The 19619-nt window shown below is 42.8% G+C and overlaps 1 protein-coding gene across 12 annotated transcripts in view; it reads left to right on the top strand.

Moving 5' to 3' along the window:
• Positions 1-19619, top strand: part of CMKLR2 (chemerin chemokine-like receptor 2) — a 47142-nt gene that overhangs the window by 5108 nt on the left and 22415 nt on the right. For 5 of the 12 annotated variants that reach the window (XR_012664451.1, XM_075118109.1, XM_075118108.1 and 2 more), the window contains exons 2-3: positions 1020-1173; positions 12517-12608. Coding sequence is in view for 1 of the 12 variants with exons in the window: in XM_075118110.1 (XP_074974211.1) it covers positions 9996-10067; positions 12517-12608; positions 16818-16972 (319 nt within the window). In the remaining 11 variants the exon portion in view is untranslated. Of the gene's footprint in view, positions 1-1019; positions 1174-9945; positions 10068-12316; positions 12380-12516; positions 12609-16817; positions 16973-19619 lie in introns of those variants that run through there. The other 7 variants (XM_075118106.1, XM_048870468.2, XM_075118110.1 and 4 more) reach the window with 6 other exon arrangements.

Here is a 19619-nt window from a genome sequence, read left to right as displayed (position 1 = left end):
ATATTCTAAACAAAAAGAGCTCCCAACCATGCTTGTAGCTGCTCCCATCACTTCATACTGACTCAAAAGACATTCTCAGGTTTCAGAGCGACACATGGAGTGACAATCCTAGAATCATATTGTATAGATATACATGCACATGCACGGGTACGTATATATATGAGCAGCAAAAGTGGAAGAAAATGCTAGGATGTATGAAGGTTTGGATGGAAAATAATACTGAAAAACATTGCAACACCATTATATAAATCACTGGTATAACCTCACCCTAAGTACTGAGTTCAGATCTGGCCACCCCAGCTGAAAAAATATGTAACAGAAATAGGGATGGAAAGAAGGATGATGAAAATCGGAGGTGTGGAAAAGATTCATATAATGGGAACTGTTTGGTCGGAGAGGAAATATTATAGAGAAATATAAAATAATGAATGGTAAAGAGAAGGAAAAGCAGGCATTCCTATATACCCTTACTTACACAATACAAGAATAAGGGAACATTCAATGAAATATTGAAAAGTATTAAAGCAACAAATTTAAATCAATTTTACACCACATATAGTTAACCTATGGAGCTTACTGCCTATTGAGTCTAAGAACTCAGCAGGATTCAGAAAAGTCTCAGGACAGCAGACAATGGTTAAAAGAAAGAAAAGAGGTACAAACCTGATACAACCTTGTTTCCATTTTTAACTTGTTTTAACTCAGCTGTGTTTTACTATGTTCCACTAGAGGGCTATCTGATCACCTGTATTCTTACATACAAAGTTAGTACCCTGTAAGAGGTGGGGCAATTTCTTACTTTGTTTTCATAGGTAGAATATTGTTAATCTTGGCCCAAGTCAAAAGAAAGAGTTAATTATTACATGTATTCTTAATTTGAAATTGTTACTAAATTTGTTCAAATTGTCCCATATACTGCCACAATACAGAGCTTTTTAAAACAAAGCTTATCTAGCCCAAACCTGTGATCACAGACACAATTCTAATTGTGTTGTGTTTTTATTTAACTTTTTTTTCAGTCACACTACAGCATCAGCTGGAGAGCCAGCCCTAACTTTGAATCTCCTTTGGTGAATTAACCTCTTCAGAGAACTCCAAAGATGTAATTATGTGGGGTCAATGCAAATTTTGCAGTTGATTTAAGGGGGAAATTGGAACTGGGCCTCAAAATAGGTAAGCATCCCTCCCTTCTCTCACATCCATGTTAGTTGTTCTGAATCATACAGTAAAAGCTGTGTTATCCAGCAGTTTACCAACCAGAAAGCTCTAGAAACCAGCATTTCTGATATCCATTAAAAGTCCAGTTGGTGTGGGGCTGGCAGGCTCCCTATCTGGCTCCGTGTGGCTCCCCAAAAGTGGCAACATGTCCCTGCTGCTCCTAGACCGAGGAATGGCCAAGGGGGCTCCGAGCTCTGCCCCCACCCCCTGGCTCCGCAGCTCCCACTGGCCTGGAACCATAGCCAATGGGAGCTGCAAGGGTGGCACCTGTTGGCGGAGGCAGCGTGCAGAACCGCCTGGCTGTGCCTCCACCTAGGAGCAGCAGAGACATGTTGCCTCTTCCAGAGAGTCACCCAATGTGAGCACCACCCAGATCCGGCACCCTGAAACCCCTCCTGTGTCCCAACACCCTGCCCCGAGACCCTCCCGCACCCAAACTCCCTCCCAGAGCCTGTGCCCTGCACCTCCTCCTGCACCCCAACCCCCAGTCCTGAGCCCCCCTCCTGCACCCAAACTCCCTCCCTCCACTGGTAAGTATAACTCTTAGTTAACTGGAATTTTAATGGCCCCTCCCATCCCCACAACATGCCGAATAACAAAGCTTTTACTGTATTATGTTTCTTATTGTTTCTAGTGTAAATGTCATGAAATTTTCCTCACATCTGAAGCCAAGCCAGCTCTTTTACTCTCTGTTATCTTGTGAGTAATTTTGAAGCAAAAAACAAAATTTCCCCCTCAAGAAAAAAGCAGGAATAGAGAAGTTCTGTTTTTTCTCCAACAACAAAACTTAATTACAGGATAAAAATGCTGATAAGCCAAACTACTAGCCTTTGTAAGAGAAAAGACATTTTTCATTTAGAAAATGTAGGGACTTTTGCACCTGGGCAAACAGGAAGATGGTGAAAAGAACTTTTGAACAAAAATCTATTTATTTGACTGGTAGTTTTCAGCTTTTCCCCTGCTGTTCAAAGAAACTACTGTATGAACTTGACCTCTTGATTTTTGATTCTGCAATAAAGTCATAAACCTCTGTCATATCATAGGTTGGTATTGTATTTAGGATCCTGGACTGGGACTCAGAAGATCTGAGTTCATTTTCTGGCTTCGACACAGGCTGTGTGACTTTGGTCAAGTTCACTTAATCTGTGTGTCAGTTTTTTTTCCCCTGTAAAAGGAGGATAATTGCACTTTCCTACCTCACAAGGGTGTATTGAGTGAAGTACTGCAGTAGTGGGGGCCATGTAACTAGAGAGAAGTATCAAATAACTTAGTCATGTAACAGTCAATTGCCTTAGAAACATTTGAGATGTCAAAATGGTCCAATCCTGTGGGCAGAATTCTCATTTACTTCACAACTGGGCCCAAAATCAGCATTATAAATTCCCTGCAGAATAAAATGCAGATATAGAAGACTGACTAAGAAGTTTAAAAAAAATTGATGTATTCCTCACCCTCATCTAATTTCTGGTCAGTCCACATTATTTTTCAGACTTTTGTTTTCTTCAGTCCTCTTTGAAGCCTGGCAAATGTCATGAAAGTTTACCAGGTTAAACTCAAGATCTATTCATCAGTATTTTGCCATGAGGATTTGGCGGGGGAGTGGAATTCTATTAAAAAATTGGGATAGGCAAATGTTGAATCAAATTTTTCAAGATAAACCATCGTACTTCAGGATCAAACATTTTCTACCCTGTACTGATCACTCTTAAGCAAAGATTTTAAATATATTTATTGAATTTATTGAATCCATTGGTTTTCTCATGTGACTAATTTTGGAACATGAGGTCTTTCTCCAGTAGATCCCTGTTTTAAATCAGGACTGTGTCAACAGAGGGCTGAGCTTAATCTCTGATGGCTGTCCAGTGGCCTGAGTGAAATGTATTGGCAGTTTCAGGCAACTTTCTCGATAGTATGCAGTTTGTACACAGCTGCCCCGAGAGGGAAGGTATTCAGAATCTTTCATATAGCACTCAAATAATATGGCTATTGGCTACTTACTGTGATGTTGTCATCCATGTTTTTGGACAGTCAAATCACATGAATGGATAGTCAACATTCCAAAGCTTTAGCCTCCATTTAGACTTTGTACTGAGAACATGAGAGAGGAGTAGAGCACAGCATGGGAGTCTCTTCATCCAGCAAAAGTGGAGTTCAGATTGTGCAAAGCCACAATTTCTTATGGCAACTCAATATTAAGCTCTTTTGCATGTAGAGGACAGATGTCCAAAGCCACAAAAAGCCTTCCTAGCACTCCATCCTTTGTCATTTTCCACTCAAATCATTTCAGCAATATCATCTTTAAAAAGATGGAAGTAAATTTCTTGTTGTAGGAAGTAAGCAAAAGCCTAATGGGAAGAAATTGTCTCAAGTAAAATTGTCCTCCATTTTGCTTATTTTGCTTTATGCTCCATTTTGCTCACTTTGAATTAGTAAGAAGAAATTGTTCTGCATTTATTCTTTACTGATTGTGTTATTGATTGTTTTTAGAAGGGTAGAAGTTTATAGCTGTAATTGCTGTAATTATTTACTGTTTGATGTGAGTGAAGAATGCATGATAATTAATTGAGAATGGACAGCTAGGCCAGATGGTCAAGAAGGGAGTGGAGGAGTCGAGAGCCACCAACTTTCACCTGCATGACAGATTGACGACCCTAAAGCAAAGGCATACACCCCAAGGCCAAGATAAAGAGTGAAGCCAGAGGGACGAGATAGGAAACAACTGCAGATAACTCCCAGTAACAACCCAAATAATGCTGATGGAAGCAACCTTGAACAGCTCCAGTGTAACACAGCAAGTTCCAGAGGACTTGTATGGGAACTTATTACTATAAAAGAAGGATGTATTGTCATGGGACTTTTGGTTCGCTCTGCATCAACATCAGAGCTTTGAACACGTTCGACAGAGCCCAGCTCCCCATCCCTCGGGTGTAGTTTCAGCTGGCCACTAGAACTGACCGAGCAACACTAAGGACTGGTAACTATAAGATCCAGCTGCAGAACTGTGTGTGTGTGTGTGAGTGAGAGAGAATGGAAGCATATTCTGATTTTAATGCTTAAATTGTACTCTCAATAAATGCAGTGTATTACCTTATCCCCTTTAAAAGATTCCATGTGCTTCTTATAAGCATAACAAGGAGACTTGTAGTATACTCCCAGCCTAGAGCTGAAGTTGATAAGTTTAGAGACAGCTACTTAAATAGTGTGTACAGGAAATGTTCCCATCCTAATCTCTTTATCTATGTGAAATGACCCTACTGGGAGCTGAATTTAAGGCATGCAGTCAGATTATTGATATGTGCTTAAAAAATAGTAAGGGATTGATTGGAACCTTTGTCCCTTTTGATATGTCTTGAGTGGAATTAGAGCTGACAAAGTACTGGGGTAACCTGTATTGGACAGAGAATTTCAAGGGTTTTCCCTGAATTGGAGAAATGTCTATCAGAATGCAGCTTACTTCCTGCATGACATTAAGCTGAACAACAACAAATCATATTGTTTTCTTCCATCCTCAGTGCATTGCATATGCTTCCCCATTTAGCTGTTTGGTATGAAAGATAAAAACTTCCCCAAAGATTTCTTGTCATACAAAGCGGGCCAAATCCTGGAGTCCTTATTCAGACAAAACTTTTCAGACTCAGTGGAAAGAAGTAAGAACTGAATACAATTTAAGAAAGAACTTCAGCCATCATTTACCATGATCTCTTGATAAGAAGCATGGAGTGCAATTCTGCTCTCAGTCTAGTCATTCTAAATCTAATACTTGTCCATAGAAGTCAATGCATTTACTCCTGATTCACAGCAGCATAGCTGAGGAACAGAATCGTAATTTACTTATTCTCCTCTCATCTATGTGCCTGCTGCAGTCCATGGTGGGCTAATTCTCTGCTGGTATATACTGGCATAGCTTCAGTGACTTTAGTGGATCCATGCCACTTCACACCAGCTGAAAAAGATTACTAATACATATTGAGGCTTCCATGTAGGAGGAGTGCAGATTGGTGAAATACTTGGTGAAACAATTGTAGTTGGCATGCCCATTTGCTAATTCTTGATATCTCCATGGTTCTTTCTGAAACTACTTTTCCGTACACCAGTATCCCACTGCATTGGTGGAGGCAGAACCCCCATTGTGTGAAAAGCATTCTTACTAGACCACGATCTTGTCAGCTTGGTTATTTGTATTCATTAGATAACAACGGTTAGTCTCTGATATTTGACAAAATAACAGAGAAGTAGTTTATTACATGCATAAGTTCAAGAATCTTGGACTGAACAGTGATTGGATTGCCAGTCACATAGTGATTCTGGCATCTCGTTCCTATTTTGCTATTATACTACTAAAGAATGGAAATATCTGTGATCTGAAAGGTCTGTATTGAAACCATTTCCAAATATTTGTGAACACTGAAAAAAATCATAAACATCAATGAAAAATTCATGGGAAACTGGACATTTCTCACAAGTAACTTTTCCATGTCATATCTGTCATTGCCCGATGCACCCTTTTCTTTCCCTCTCATCTAAGTTGCATGCTAAAATTGATGATTTAACTGAATAGAGCAGGCCATGAATTCATTCCCTGAGGTGGCAGAGATTTAACTAAGAGCAGAGCCGGTCATGAACTATGCCACCTATTATATTTTAGGTTAGTTGTTCTTTTATAGTAATGTCTGTGGAAAAATCTTAATATTTTATTAAAACCATCTGAGGGATTTAGTTTAGCCACATAATCTTCTGTTCATTTTACTGAAAAATATTTTTTGTCTGTATTACTGTAGTGCCTAGGAGCTGTTGTGCTAACTTCAAGGGAGTAAGTAGCCCCAGAGAGTCAAAGGTGTTAATGTGACCCCGTCTCTGTACAACACTAAACAGTTAAATATGGTTTTGAGTAGAGACCTCTAGTTGTTTAGTCCTTTGGCAAACATACCATTAAAAATCCTTTTAATCTTTTTATTAAAGATACGGAAAAGGGGCAGAACAATTAAAGCACTTGAAATGAAAAGTATTAAGGCTTTCATTTTAACAATAGCCTTTATTTCCTTTTGCTGTCTGACAGCTTTTGAGATGGTAATAACTCTCCTTTTGGGGGGGAAAGAAGTTAGGTGAAGTGGGCGGAGCTGTTAAAGTTCTATCCCATTCCCTTGAAAACAGAACAAAAGAAGCATGCACATGGGGGGAGAGAAAAGAAGAGCAAAGATTGAAAACACAGGTTCCATCTCTGGTGCTGTCTCTTACTTGCAACCTCACTTCAGGAGAATCACAGGCCCAGCACATGGTCTGATTAGGCACTCAGAGACCGGAAAACTCGCACCAGCCGTGGGCTGTTCAGGGCATTCCTTTTATTGGCCTTTCTACAGGACTACAACAGTATTGCAAAATATATAGTCATAGCTGGCTGAGCCAGGTGCTTATTAGACAGAAGGCAAAAGGAAAGAATAAGAATAACAGGTAGAACAAAAAGGACACATCTGGGAAGGGTGTGTGTGACAAGGTCTCATATCCCAGGTGGTGTTTGGGATTTAGCTGGATCCGGTGGAGGTGGTGATGTCATCTGGGTTCCTCCTTCTGGCCTGGCCTAGTCAGGACATGTCTTAGGATCAGAACAACAAAGGTCCAATGGTGTCACAGTGGATCCTGGGGTCCCAGGAGTTGGTGGGGGTGGCAGCCATGATGGTGAAGCTTGCTCCTTCTTAGTCCACCCGTCTCTCAGCCAGCAAGCATTTGATCTTCCCCTGAACATAGGCGCTGACTTCCCCTCTACACGGGGGTGCTCAGCCTCCACACCAGACCCTGCCCCCACTCCAGCCCTTCTCCCAAGTCTCTGCCCTGCCTCATCCCACCCCTGCTCTGCCCCTGCCCTCCACCCCACTCCTTCCCCCAAGATCTCACCTCCTCCCCATCTCTTCCTGCCCCTGCTCCACCTCTTCCCCGCCACTTTCCACCCTATCCCCTGAGCATGCCCCATCCCTGATCCTCCCCTCCCTCCAGGAGCTGACCTGCACACCGCAAAACAGCTGTTGGCGGCAGGCGGGAGGTGCTGGGAGGGAGGGGGAACAGTGATAATCGGGGCCGCTGGCAGGGGAGAGTTGCTGTGGGGTGGAGGGAGAAGGGGGGAGCTTGGCTGCCAGTGGGTGCTAAGCACTCGCTAATTTTTCTCCATGGGTGCTCCAGCGCCTATGCCCCTGAAGCCTTTTTTTCTTTAAGGACCCCAAAAGGGAGTGGTGGGTGCAATAGTCCATCCTTTCATTACTGAGTTCACCAATTAGGTCTAATTTCTGACACACCAATTTTGATCGATTGATTTCAGGTCTCACACTTCTGTTGTTGACACGTATAATTTCAAACAAGAAGGCCTACTACTATAACTCAAGGACTCTGTTGGACTAATTCAGTCTGTTCATCTTCCTTTTGTATTTTCTCCCCATCGTGTTATAGGTGACTGGAAAATTTTATAAACTTTTATCTACTTTCCCACAGTTGAGCTCGCAATTGGGGTAGGCATGTTAGATCCCCATTATTACAACAAAGCCCTAGTCATGGACCCCATTATGTTAGGGGCTGTACAAACATGAGGCTAAAACTCTAGACTGCTTTGAAAAATCCCACCAAACCATATCAGAGGGCATATATATATATATAGAGAGAGAGAGTACTTTATTTATAAGTGTGTGTGTTTGATCTGAAAAGTCAACTTACATCATCTAGAGAGTTAATTGTAGCTTCTCCAACATATTAGATTTAAAAACACCCATAATTCTAATACTGACGTGGGTGGAAGGGAGTGGACCTGCCTAAATGACCCTTAACATTCCATTAAGCAGATGTTTTAGATTAAACGTGTCATTGGACCATGCCAAAGATGGTGTCACTCAGATAGTTGCCGAGTAGGGCATATAAAGAACAGTTAAGCACTAGTAAATATGTCTGCTTTATTCAGAGAGCTGACCTGAAGTAGTAATTTGCTTCATTTCTCAGAAAGAGGATATTATCCTATTCCAGGTTATCAGATAGTTAAAGTCTACCTTTCCAGGGTGGATATCAGTCAAGAACCAACATCCAAATTCTTAGGACAGTAGAACAGACATTGCAGGAGTCATAAAGCAGCATAGAGATTTTAAAAATAATTTGTTTTATTGTCTTGCATGGCTAAAATTAGCCCTGCAAAAATGAAGCAAATTTTTAAAAGGATTCAGTTCATAAAGATAAGAGTTTAGATTTAAATTCATTGGACCAAATCCATTCCTGGTACAAATGAATTGATTTAATCTCCATTGAATTTGGCAGTTGGTGTGCTTTAATTTAGAAAATATTATATGAGTTTTTGCAAATAAGAATCAGCATTTCCCTAAAATCAGTAACCCCCACAATGGGAAAAAATTGTTAGGACTACCTGAGAATAGTTCGTGTTCCTGATGAGTAACCATTTTACCCGACTTCTCAATTATAATCTGTACTTTGGCTGACACTCATTAAGTATCTCCTTCAGAAGGGTTGTTTCTCTGTGCATCTTAGCTCCCATATGTCTTCTGTGCTGCATTTTATTTTGAAATGTGTAATAAATAAAATGAATTTTTTTTTAAACCAAAGCATTGATGGTGCCATTATAACTCATTTGCCTTTCAATATAACCATCTTATTCACTATGGAACAGCCCAGGATCTGTAATTTGCATGAAAATAATCCCCTTTGTCTTTTCCTCATCACATAGAACCCAAAGTATTTCTCTCCCTTCCAAAAAATTTCCATGAGTTGTGTTGCTCATGAATGCATTTAATTGATCAAAATAGTCCTGGCATAATGCCACTCTTACTATTATGTACAATAAAAGCCCCAAAGCCTCATTAACTGATCCTGCTTTACCAAAGAAACACAAACGACATGGCAAAGTAAAAGAACTTCCCAGCAATAACAGGAGAGGACAAGAAAGCAAATGAAGAACGGGGCTTTTCATTAACTTTGTTTTAAACTGTTATAACATTATTATTTTTATTATTATTATTATTATTATTATTGTTATAACCAGCAGGACAGTGGGGTGGGAGGAGGTATTGTTTCATATTCTCTGTGTGTATATAAAGTCTGCTGCAGTTTCCACGGTAAACATCTGATGAAGTGAGCTGTAGCTCACGAAAGCTCATGCTCAAATAAATTGGTTAGTCTCTAAGGTGCCACAAGTACTCCTTTTCTTTTTGCGAACATTATCTAATAGTCACACTGTAGGAATGCTAGCAGCAGTTAATGAGTTGCATGAAACCATAATGAAATGCCCAAATAGTGCAGATTCACTATGCCTTTCTCACTAGGTCTGGATACAGAAAGGAAATAAAACGCAAGTAAAGCCTTGGGGCCCAGTCCTATACTCACTGGGCTCTTGAGATTTCAGCTGAAGTCAATGGAAGTTATAGACGGTTAAGATGCTTGTTTACCTCTAAATGGATCCCAAGAAACCCCAGACTGTGAATAAAATGATTGTACTCTGCCAGAAACAGGGCCAAATTCTGTCCTCACACACACTGATTATTTTGCTTCCAAGGTGTCAAATGAGGACACATCCTATGTGTTTGGATATACTGTGCCAAATCTGGCTATTGCATGGCAGTGAGTTCTAAGTACGGGCAAATATCCCTTTGATTTCAAGTGATATGATGGAAAATCTGAGTATATTGGATCATTATTTTTTAAAAAAAATCCTCTTTTCTTTTAATGTTTGTATACTCTTAACTACAGGCTGGATCCTTAACTGTATTGTGCACCCGCTCAATACAGTGGTTGGGAAAATGACTGTAAACCACCTTTACTCCTCCTTTGATCTTGGAGGTAGATGGGGGCCAAATCCATGTACACTCCAGGTACATATTAAAGCCATGGTGGATCGATTCAAAATCAGTGATTTAAATCTTTGATTTAAAATCGTAATTTAAACTAACAAGCAGGAAACCTTGAACTAAAATAATCAAATTTAATTGTGTTTTGCATTTATACTTTGTAGTTATTTTCCTAAAGAAAGGTTAATTCTCGTTGGTTGGTTGGTAACCATTAATACATGTTGACTGGCAACTAAATATAGCCTTTATACTAAATTTGGTGCTTCTTTTTGCTAAGCAGGAAGATATAGTGTATCTATATACATTTATTTAAGCAATTATAGAGCTTAACATAGATTTATTCAGATTCTTAGTTTTTACCTTTTTTATTATGTTAGGAAACGGTGGATAATATATTTCATATTTACTAGATGGTGATTAATTTACTTACAATTTGTATCAAGCTCTATTTTAATGAAAATTCAAATTAAATTACAACACATAAAAACAGCATTTAATTTTTTATTAAACAAAACTACTTTAACTGTGCTGAATACATAAGAGAAAAAGTTTATGAAATCATGTTTTGCATTTAAAACTAACTGATACATTAAACAAAGGAAATAGTATCTGTAGTTAGTGAATTGAACTGATTGTTTCTGGTCACCTTGTCAAGATTTTAGAACTAGTAGATCTCATCCATTCACATCTAGTTTTTATTCAAAGATTGGAAGAGAAAACAAGCTTTCCAGTACTTCCAACTCCCAGGCAGTTTCTTAACTCTGAATGAACTAGTCACTGAACTGAACTAGCTGAATAAATTGAAATGAAGAAAATATGCTCTCTGCACCTACAGAAGAGGTTTCAGCTGTCAAAAACTGGTTTAGTAAACTCTGATTCCAGGTGCTTAGCCAGCAACTTCCACCAGTTCAGTGGTTTAATTTTGAAACTTGGCTGAAAACAAGTACCGTTTAATATTTTTAAATTTTAATTTAAATGATGTTAATAGATTATTAGTTTAGGCCTTAGCATAGGTTATCTATTCCAAAATTAATTTTAAATAGATTTTTTAAAAACTCCAATTTAAATATATTTTTTAAAATCTGATTTTATCTACCTTGACTAGAGCAGTCACAGGGCTGCTCTAACTTATGCTGACTGAAACAGTATTGCACTCTGACATACCCCAGAATGTTTCCTACCCTGACAACACTGGCTTTACACCAGCCAAGGTTTCCCTTATACTGGGAGAATCTTCAGTTGTCTGATTAAGGCAGCTTTAAGTCCCCAGTTGCACTGCTGAAGCAGCACAGAGGGAATTGGAGCAGGACCAAGAATCTGGTCCTTGAACTATATGCCTTACAATAACCAAATTTGGCATTGTACCCCACAGACATGCTATGTGCCACTCCAAGCAGAATACTGAAGAGATCTGCTACACAACTAGACCTATATTTTCCCATTCAAACACTTCCAGAATAAAAGAACGCCTATTAAAGGAGGCACATCTACAAGGCACATCTATCGTTGACTTCACAGAGAAAGGAGGAAATGTTTCAATGACACAGAGGGTGCAACTAAAGGAGCCAAATCCTGAAGTCCTTATTTCTTATTCGTTTCTTTCTCAAGTAGAATTCCCATTACCCCGTGGGAGTTTTGCCTGAGTAAGGAGAGATTAAGAAATAAAAAAGGGCTTCAAGATGTGTCCCAGTATTAATGCTAATATTAACAGGAAGCGTCTACTGGTGAGTTGTGTTTGGGTGTTTTTGTGTAACAATAGGAGGCCTGGTCCTCAGCTGGTGTCAAGTGGGATTGCACACTGACTTTTAATTATGCCATCTAGCTCTTATAAAACCCAGCACTTTTCACCAATAGATCTTAAAGTGCTTTACAAAGAAGCTCAGTATAATTTTGCCTATTTTACAGATGGGGAAACTAAGCCACAGGGAGGTGAAGTGATTTGCCCAAAGTCACCCAGCAGGCCAGTGACAGAGTCAGGAAAAGAACCCAGCTCACTTGAGTCCCCTCCTGGTGGTCTATCTACCAGAACATGCTGCCTACCAGTTGAGGATTTGACCTGTGGTATCTGTTGGCTTCATGCATCTCAGACACAAAGAAAAAAACCTATTTTCAGTAAATAACTAGAATGTATGATTTAACCTCATTGTAGTGCTTTTCTGCTCATTTAAAATTATTTTCTATGAACCAAAATGCACACCAAAGACATACTGTGCAATCCGTCCATTGCATATCAGAAAACAGCATGTGTTACTTAACATTCCCTTATGAATGCTACACATGCAACTATTTCCATTCAACAACAACTCCCTCTGCTTCCCTGCAGACAGTGACCTAAAGTGATTCATTCATATGGCTAGAATTTATTTTTGGTGGGATGCTGGGTTTATAAAGACAGCCAATATTTCTAAACAAGTCCAGAAGTCTGGAAATGTTTTCCAATTTCCTCTTGCTAAACACTGTTATTCCATTTTAGGGAAGTCAGTCTGAACTCTGCACTTCAGTCTTCATTCAGCTGTGGAGGTTACATCCATCACAGAGGTATTTTCTTCCAACAGAAGCAAATTGGTATGTGGATTTTTCTGTTTGTTTATTTTAACTGTCTTGAGCTAATGAGTTTTCCAGCAATATGATTCCTGAAGACAAACAAGCAACATGGGAGAACACCCGCTGACTAAAAAGGTTTCTCTGAAGAAAGGGCTTGATTCTCATTTACACTAAGGTTAGCTTTGCACTACTCTGGCAGCATCAAGAAATCTGAAAGTGGGAGTGAGTTACATTTTTAATAGCTTTCTACCAAAGTTCATTTACACCCCTCTAAGTCCCATTTATGCTGCCAGAGTGGTGCAATGTAACCTTAAGGTAAACAGGAATCAGGATCAGTCTCTCTCTGTCTGTGCTTTGTGTTTTGACTTTAATGAGTTAGAATTGTTTAGGGATTGCACAAATTTGCCACATCTCTAAACCAATTCCAACCTCACGAAATAAGCATAGGGGGTCTGACCCAAAGCCCCCTGAAGTGAACAGAATCTTTCCACTGACAGTATGAGCCTGATCCAAAGGCTTATTGAAGAGGTAATTCTAGAAAAGAAATCAAGAATCCTCATGAGCTCAGGTAATCGATTAATAAGATCATTCCATACATCAGAATTGGGAAGTAATTAGTAATGAGCAAAGTCTTGTCCTGCTCTGGTGAAGTGACCAAGAAAATGTGTGTATCAGGGCAGCGGACAGTGAAAGACAAATTGGACTTGTGCCTGTTAGTGTCATTATACAGTAGTACAGGATAGGATTCACTTCTATATTTGCAGTAACCACAGAATTGTCATGCATAGCTTTTCTAAGTGAAATCTAATAAAAACAAAAATTTCACAAAATCAATTATATTTAACTTAAACTCCTTCCAGAATCCTATTAACTGAATCTCTGAACTAAGCATGTAAACAAAGGAAACAAGAAGTTTTATAAACTCTGTACAGGAGAATTTATTTTTTAAATAAAAAGTTATATTGTTGAATAACTTTTGAAAATTATTACAATAGTTTACATCTTTTAGGGGAGAGGCGAGAGATCATCAGGCTAAAGGAAGAAAATGGACACACGAAATTTGGAAAACTGTAGCACATTGTCTAAACTCCATAGGTCACATCCTGCAGGCTGGACTCAGCCCTTTGGTTTCAATGAGTTCGCTCATGCTTACATACCTTGCTAAATAAAGGTTTGAGAATTCACAGAAATGTAGGACTAGAATGCACCTTGAGAGGTCATCTGGTATTCTAGTCCATCTCCCCTGCACTGAGGTAGGATTAAGTATACCTGGACCATTGTAAATACTTAATCATTTGCTCAGGATTTAAATTACTTTGATTAGCTAACTTCATTATTGTTTCACCTGTCTTAAAATAGGAAGTGCAAGCCTCTGATAACCTGCTCTAAATCTATCCAGTGTCACTTCTACACAACTGTAAATCTCCACCAGCCTAATTCCCCCTCCTCCACATAAGTCAGGGAAGGGCAGACAGGGAACAGCTCCTATCAAAGATACTGTGAGCACGTAAGAGAAAACCGGGAGTGAAGGAGCTGTCTGCAGGAGATTTGAAGCCGGGAGCACGCTTACTAAATGAGCCAACCGGAGACGCCTGGTGCAGGGAAGAAACCCTTAGGATTGTGGTCCCCAAACTGTGGGGCATGCCCCCCTACAGGGTGCTGAGAAACATCCCTAGCCCCAGCCCAAGCTTTGGGACCCTTACCCCTGTCCGCCCTGGCTCCAGAGTGGGGCACTGGATGGGGCAAGGGGGGCACAACCCTCAAAGTTTGGAGACCACTGCTCTAGGAGCTCATTCGTGACAAAAGAGTTGAAGGAATTCTGCAGGGAAAGGGACTGACTGGGAGAATGTCCAAGGGAGTCCACTTGAGCAGGGCAGCTAGTGCCGGATACAGATTAGGACAGATTTCTGGGGACTCTGTAAATTATTGGAGATTTTTTTTTTTTTGTTGGGTTGTTTTTTTGGAGCTTTGTGAATAAAGAAAACCAGACTCCCAAGAAGGCCTGTGATTGAAAGGAGAAAGACTGTGTGGGGTTTGTTTAAGGAGCCCTGAAGAAGAAGAAAACAGAGGTGGGGCACTGCAAAGGCTCCTCTGGCCATGAGGGGGCACTCAGGTGGTGGCCACCCCAATACACCTGGCACCTGAGCAGGAACTTTTAGCATCCCCTTCTCCAAGAGGGTCCATGGAGGAAGTCTTGTGATTAATGATACAGCAGCAACAGGCAGAGAAGGAGCAAAATCATCTGCTCCAGGTCTTACTAGCCACCCAGCAGCACACACAGGAGGCCTAACTGGCTGAACAGGAACAGAATTGGCAGTTCCAGGCCAAGGTGGCCGGACTGCTTGTGCTAGGTTAGCTGGGTGCTCCTACAAGGGTGTTCCTTGCTGAGGCTCTCCCAGGACCCACCCTAACCAACCTACCTCTACTGACCCAGGAGCCTTCCTGACATCTGAGTGGGTGGCAGCCACCACGGCCTGGGAGAGAAGCCTCTCCGCTCACCCTTTTAGCAACATGGGGAGGCTAGGGTTGCCAACTTTCTAATCGCACAAAACCAAAGACCCTAGCCCCTCCCATCCCCCCGTGGCCATGCCCCTGCCCCGCGGCCCTGCCCCCCGCTCACTACATTTCCCCCTCCCTCGGTGGCTTGCTCAATGCTCTCCCCCACCCTCACTCACTTTCACTGGGTTGGGGCAGGGGGTTGAGGTGCATGAGGGGGTGAGGGCTCTAACTGGGGTTGTGGGCTCTGGGGTGGGGCCAGAAATGAGGGGTTGAGGATGTGGGAGGAAGCTGTGGCTTGAGGCAGGGGTTGGGGTGCAGGGAGATGAAGGCTCTGTCTGGGGGTGTGGGCTCTGGGGGTGTGGGCTCTGGGGATGAGGGGCTTGGGGTGCAGGAGAGAACTCTAAGCTGGTGGGTGAGGCGCAGGCTTACTTCTGGCCAGGACTGTCCCTACAGGGATGCGGGGCCCGGGACATAGGGGCCGAGTTTCTAATCTGCCGGGGGCTGCTTCCCCCTCTGGCTCCGCCAAGACCCCAGCCCCACTCCAACCCTTTCCCACTCCCACGCCCAGTTCCACCCCCTCTCTCGAGCACCCTGCGCCCTCACTCCTCTGCCCTCTCCCCCAGCACCTCCTAACATCACAAAACATCTGATCTGCAGTTGGCGGCTGAGAGGGAGGGGGAGGTGCTGATCAGTGGGGCCTGCCGACAGGCGGGAGGTTCTGGTAGGGGGAGTTCCTCCTTGCCCCTGCCTGCCCACCTGCTGCTCACCTCCTCATTCACTCCTCACCCCGCTCGCCTGCCCACCTCACCTTCCCATCATCTGATCACCCTGGGGAGGCCTAAGCTGCTTGCAGGGCCCTGCGTACAGATGAAGCCCAATCTTACTCTACCCTGAAGGTGGCCATATTGGATTAGCTTGGACTCATTCCAAAAATCTATGATAGGAAGTTTCATGAGGAACCATTTCTAAAAAGGGGCTGTCATCCAGCGGCTCCGCAACTTGGCCACTCACTGGCTGACCCCATGGGTGACCTGATAGATAGCATTGTTTTGGAATGGCATTTAAAAATTCTCCCCATAGCAGTACGAGCTTAGGGTTTGTCAGTTCTGCCCCATTAACCATCGCAGAGGCTGTAGAAACGACAGAGCGGTTTCTAGAGGCGGAAGCTTCAGGTGTTAGGATCATACCCCTTAACCCTCTCCCCACCCTGCAATAACGCAAGGGTTGTTTGCATTGCTCCAGGTTTCGGCACCCCAGGAATGAGGAGGTGCCCTTGGTATTGGGCCCCCCTCAAGGGACAGAGCCTCTACCTTCCTGGAGATCTCCAGTCAGAGGCGCTTTGAGACCCCAGGATCCAAGCAGGCCTTTGTTGACCATTCAAGAGGGGCCGATCATATGTCATTGCTGTAGGCAGCTGGAACATAGGCAGTGAGAGTGTCCCATGATGGAGTGTGACTATCTAGGGTGTCACTTTGGCAGGTAGGGTAAGACCTCAAACCTGCCAGCAAGAAATGCCTTAAGACCCTTCCAGGTTCCCATCTAGATAGAACCACACTGGGTCCTGGGAGCAGTACTGTCCTAGAAGTTTCACACTCAAGAACATCCTATCCTGTAGGAGTAGGAAACTCCTGGACTGTGAAACGTGGTATTGGTCCTCGAGAAGGAATGCTGGGCAGTGAAGCCCGGCACTGCTATCTGTGTTGGACTCCCTTTTTCCTTGTCACTGACCAGGCGGTGCTCTGATGGCTCCAGACGATGTGAGATTCAAATGCCTGGGTTACCCATTGGTACCGTGCCCTTTTATTTTCCTGGACAGCGTTGTCCCAGCAAGAGCCACCAGACTTCAGACCTTCTGTCCAGGACAGACAAAGATGGTGAGCCAGGTGGTGAGTACTCTGACAGGCCACTCAGAGTGGTGAGGGGTATGTGAGAGCAAAGGGAGTGAGGGAGCCTGCCTGACTTGAAGAACTAGAGCAGGCTTGCTAAATGAGCCAACTAGAGACACCTGGTGCAGGAAAGGAGCCTCTGGCAGCTGGTTCCTTACAAGACCTGAAGCAGTTGGGGAGGGAGACTGTGGATTCTTGGGGACTGTGTGAGTGATTAGGAAAATGCCTTTTTTGTTTGCATTTGCTTTTTTGAGCTTTGTAAATAAAGAAAACCAGACCCCCCCCCCCAACGGGCTGTGATTGAAGGAGAAAAACAAATCCCACATAGTCTCAGGAGCCCTGAAGAATCAGGTGCAAAGCACTGCAAAGGCACCCATGGGATGCTTTGGTGGTGGCCACCCTATTACACAGTGCTTAAAGTGGGGGAAGGGGAGGGCTTGCAATGGGCCAAAGACCCTGCTGAGGGGTGGACTTTAAGCATTGTCTTACTAAAGCTTCTGCTCTGAGGTTGAGAGATTCCCTGTCTGTCACCCCCACATACCTACACACCTTTTTCAGACCACTTTAAGCACCAGTTACTGTAGTTTTGAGGCTTCTGTAGCCAGCATGGAGTGGCCTCTAGTGTCACTCTTTGGCCTGGGGGGTAGGGTTCCTTCCTTCCTCCTTTTCAAGCTTGGCACTGCAGCTGAGAGGATTTGGTCCTGAGAGGCTGAATTCTGTAACTGGATCCAAATAGGTGGGCAACTGAAGTCAGTCAGGTTCTTGCCGTACATTTCCTCCCAGTTCTAGAACTGGTGGGGGCTTTTAATCACTAATGATGATCTTCGTGACTAAGATGCTGACTAGTATAGATTCTCCTTTTTACTCTGCACTGTTGCTTCTGATCTGACAAGCTAATGAATAATTTCTGGGATGCTATTAACTACTATTTTAGGAAACTCATATTTCAGCTAGCTAGCTTGATTCAAAGAGGTGAAGTTATAATTGTCCTTGCTAATAATAAAATCTTTGTCTTTATGCATTCCCTTCTGCCTATGCCAACAGATTTTCCACCTGGATTTCTAGATCTGTTATTACTCTTGTTTTCACCTAAAGAATGGGGATGTTCTATATCTCCAGACAATGCTGACCTACTGTTTACAGAGTGCAGGTTTCAGAATAGCAGCCGTGTTAGTCTGTATTCACAAAAAGAAAAGGAGTACTTGTGGCATCTTAGAGACTAACTAAGTAGCTCACGAAAGCTTATGCTCAAATAAATTGGTTAGTCTCTAAGGTGCCACAAGTCCTCCTTTTCTGTTTACAGAGTGGTATTCTGTGTACTGCTCTTGGTAGAAGCCTGTTTATTCATTACACAATACGGAATCTGTGCCAACAGCTTAGCCATGAGTTTCTCGTTCTAATGAACAGATACCTGGCTGATTTTCACTCACTGGCTCCAAGAGCATGTTGTTTTAAATCCAGTCACTCAGAAGCTAACAAATTCACAACAGTGCAGGGCTACATTATGGCTGCCCCTGTGCACTGTACTAAAGGGAGAAGAGGGTGGAAGGCAAGGCCTTCTCCTTTGGCATCCTGCAACACAGCAATATGAAAGAACCACAACTGGCACAGTGTTTACTGACTACATCACAGGCCTAACTCCATATATACACTACTGCTACGGTTGCCACCTCTGAGGTACAAAAATCAGGACTTGCGGGATGATTCTGAGTCCATAAAACTGGACAGCTGGCAGTGCATATTGAACATCCTTGCAGATATTCCAGGACAGCTACCTCAAAAAAGGGACAGTCGTTGGAAAATCTGGACAGCTGACAACCCTATGCTCTGACACAGCTCTGGTGGCTTCTGCAACAGAAGACAGTGAGGGTCACTAGGGGCTCAAACTACTTTAAAGAGCTATTATTCCATTCCTATAATTATATACCCTCAGCACTGTCCCCAGCATGCCCCCTTTGCTGGGGCACGTGCAGGGTGGCAGGAAGCATAAGATCCCACATCAGCCCTAGGATGCTCCTGTGCTGGGAGAATTCTCCCCTGTCTAGTTACAGCTCCAATACAGCCCCTTAACACCACCAGACTGGCATATGGAGGCTTTACTGTACTGCACTAAGATCCCTCAAACAAAATGACCAGTTCTAACTCAGATCTAACTTTTCTCCAGTGATGGGGCTCACAGGGATGCCTACGACACCATTTCTTGCAGCTCAGGCTAGCAAAGTTGACTCAGTTGCAGGTAAATCCAGTCTCAGGCACTGCAGCTCTCTGCCATCCCCATCAGCAGCAATGGGTCCAAAAGGGTTGCAATGCCCTCGTAGCTCATTCCCCACAGAGTCGCCATCTTTCCTTCTTTGTCTGCCTTTGACTTCTCGCTGAACCTGCTTCCCCCTCCCTCTCTTCTGCAGGACTCATCTGCCACACCAGTCAGCTCCTGATCAAACAGGTTATTCCCAACTACCACCTCCCCTCAGTTTTTAGTCTCTCTGACTGTTCCTCCTGCACTGGTAGATGTGGCTAGATCCTTGCCCTTCTGGTGCAAGACTCTCAGGCTTCACCCCCAGGCTTCTGCAGAGGTAGAAGAGAAGCACACAGAAAATGTTCCTCATCTCTTTTTCTACCTTGGATCCTACTCATCTGCTCGTGGTTC

This window comes from Caretta caretta, chromosome 11, assembly GCF_965140235.1.
Source record: "Caretta caretta isolate rCarCar2 chromosome 11, rCarCar1.hap1, whole genome shotgun sequence".
NCBI classification, from domain to species: domain Eukaryota; kingdom Metazoa; phylum Chordata; order Testudines; family Cheloniidae; genus Caretta; species Caretta caretta.
This window is presented reverse-complemented; position numbering and strand designations above follow the sequence as displayed.